At 52.4% G+C, this 2564-nt stretch overlaps 1 protein-coding gene across 1 annotated transcript in view; it reads left to right on the top strand.

Moving 5' to 3' along the window:
• The window catches only part of LOC104281775 (tetraspanin-15-like), a 55258-nt gene extending 53390 nt beyond the window's left edge, over window positions 1–1868 (top strand). The window contains exon 8 of the mRNA XM_009879823.1: window positions 1626–1868. Coding sequence (XP_009878125.1) covers window positions 1626–1868 — 243 coding nt within the window. The remainder of the gene's footprint in view (window positions 1–1625) is intronic.
• The last annotated feature ends 696 nt before the right edge of the window (window positions 1869–2564 follow it).

Raw genomic sequence — 2564 nt, 5'->3', positions numbered from 1 at the left:
AGAGCTGGGGAGGGACTCTGGGTCAGGGAGGGGAGGGATGGGATGAGGGGGAACAGTTTAACACTGGAAGAGGGGAGATTGAGATGAAATATTGGGAAGAAATTGTTGGCTGTGCAGGTGGTGATCCCCTGGGGCAGGTTGCCCCGAGAAGCTGTGGCTGCCCCATCCCTGGAGGGGTTCAAGGCCAGGTTGGACGGGGCTTGGAGCAACCTGGGCTGGGGGGAGGTGTCCCTGCCCAGGGCAGGGGGTGGCCCTGGGTGGTCTTCAAGGTCCTTTCCAACCCGAAACATTCTGTGATCCCGGGGGTCCCCTCAGGATCTGCCGCCAGGTGAATTTGGGGAGGCAAAATAAATATTGAGCCGTTTCGGGGTGGCTTCTGCGTAAGACGCAAGCTGCTCCTGCGGGCGGTGGGGCATTTCTTCATCTCTGAAAGGAGAATTAATAAACCCCGGTGATGTTTGTGTTTGCCCATTTGCTTTCCGCTCACTGGGTGACGCTTATCTGATTTGCTTTTTCCCTGTGGAGATTTTGCCTCCATTTTCTGCAGCCTTCTCTGGGCAATCGCTTTTCCCTTTCCTACGGGATGAAACGGTCCCTAATTTAAGATGCGTTACAACCCTTTGCTCCTATCCCCGTTTATCTTTCTCTTAATGTTCCCTCTTTCCAGACTGTTTAATGGATCGATTAGGACCCAGAGAAATGATTAATAACAGTTTTCAGCTGCAAAAGCAACGCGCCGCAATAGCACAGGAGGTTCCGGCTGATGGATGGTCCAGGTGCAGCTGGGTTATTTATTGATCCGTGTTGCAAGGAACGGTTATGCAGAAAAAATGAGTTAACCAGCCTCGAAAATGAGAGGGAAAGCCCCGAGGCTCCAGATGGTCTCGTCCTTCTCCATCCCATCTTGTGCGTTGAAAATACGTATAAAACCGTGGTGTTTGTATCCCGGTGGTGACCCCAAAGCGTCTGGGGCTTATGGGGGATAGACCTTATTTCTACAGATCAGTAGTCAAAGGGCGGGTAAAGGGTACAAAGCACAAAAGATGGAGCTTGTGCTGAAAATGCTCTGATTGCCCCTCATCAGCGTCTGGTCTGCAAATAGCTCCTCGCGAGGGCTCACTGCCCGACGTTCGTAACCACCGCCGCGTAGCGCCGCAAAGGAAACGTCCGGTGAAATCAAAGCGATGTGCTTGAAATCTTCTGCTGATGAAAATGCTTTTTTTTTTTTCTCCTTTTCCCCACTCTCCTAATGATTTAAAATGTATTTTTTTAATTCCCTGACAGCCGGCAGGGAAAGGGGAAATAACCTGAGCGGCACCGCGCTTGTGGCAATAGCTTGATTCAGCGAGAGCCTGGACCTCTGCCTCTCTCTTTGCGACGCTGGCGGTGACGTCCAACTAATCCGCAGCCCGCTGTCAGGGCTGATGTGGGAAGGCGCGAGAAGAACGTGGCCGTTAATGAGTTTAGCGACGAGCCCGTTGCTTCGGCAGAAGATTTTACTGGAGCTTGTCCTCTCTTGTCTCACGGCCGGGTTTGGAAGTTCGGGTGATGGCATCCCTTCGCGGGAGAAGACCTTCAGGAAGGGTTTGTGCCACTATCGGGGTTTTAACGCTCGTGTTTTGCAGGTGATCGGCCTGGTGATGGCTTGGCTCTACTGGCAGAAGCTCAACGAGATCTACTCCAAGTTGGACGGCGTTGACTTCAGGATCCTGGAGACGCGGGATTTCAGCTTCGGGGCGGTGGATCTGAGCGGCGCGGGCTGGTGCTGGTGCTTGCCCAAGGAAGGGGGCTACATTCCCGTCAACGCTGAGGAGGAGGAGGAGGAAGAGGAGGAGGAGGAAGGCACCATCTGCCACAGCAAAGTGTGAGAAGGTGGAGGACTTAAAGGCAGCTTGGAGCCAAGCGCTTAGGGAGGCGGCGGACGTTGAACGTGGAAATAACACGATTTATCTTCTCAGGTTCAGGGGATGCTTTGGGGGGAAACTGTAAAATAACACTGGAAAGTTATAAAAAATGGAATGCACTGTGCGGGCACGTGAGCTCCCCTCGGGTCCTTTTTACTGCCTTGGCGTTTTGAAGTGTTTGTACATCTCCTTATTGGTTTTTTTTTCAGGGTTTGGGGGTTTTTTTACTCAATAAATGTGACTTCTGTTGCGTTTTGCAAAGTCGCTTCCACTCGCCGCGTGCCAGCTGGGCCATCGGGAAGGGAAGTAGCACCGTCGTTATTACACTTTGGGGTATCTTTATAGTGACATTTAACCCGGTTTCCTGAAAAATAGCGGCTCTATGGTTGATTCCCAGATGTGCCCAGACCCCAGGTGTGCCCAAACCCCAGAAAGACAGAGCTGAAGGAAAAAACCAGCGCAGCTTGCTCTGCAGAGCCCTTCCAAAGGGCTTTTCCAGGAATCAAATCCCCAAGGGAGGCACCGACTTGCACCTCCTGGAGCAAGAAGGATGTTTGGGCCAGGCTCGGGCAGGGGAAAACACTCGTTTCTTGAAGGTTTCCTGCTCTTCCCCATCAACTGCGGCTTCAGCTTTTATCCCTAGTGCACGGAAAAGGAGAA

The sequence above is a fragment of the Charadrius vociferus genome, unplaced genomic scaffold, assembly GCF_000708025.1.
Source record: "Charadrius vociferus isolate BGI_N301 unplaced genomic scaffold, ASM70802v2 scaffold682, whole genome shotgun sequence".
Lineage (NCBI taxonomy): Eukaryota > Metazoa > Chordata > Aves > Charadriiformes > Charadriidae > Charadrius > Charadrius vociferus.
The sequence above is the reverse complement of the archived record's forward strand: the minus strand, read 5'-3'. Positions and strand labels throughout refer to the sequence as shown.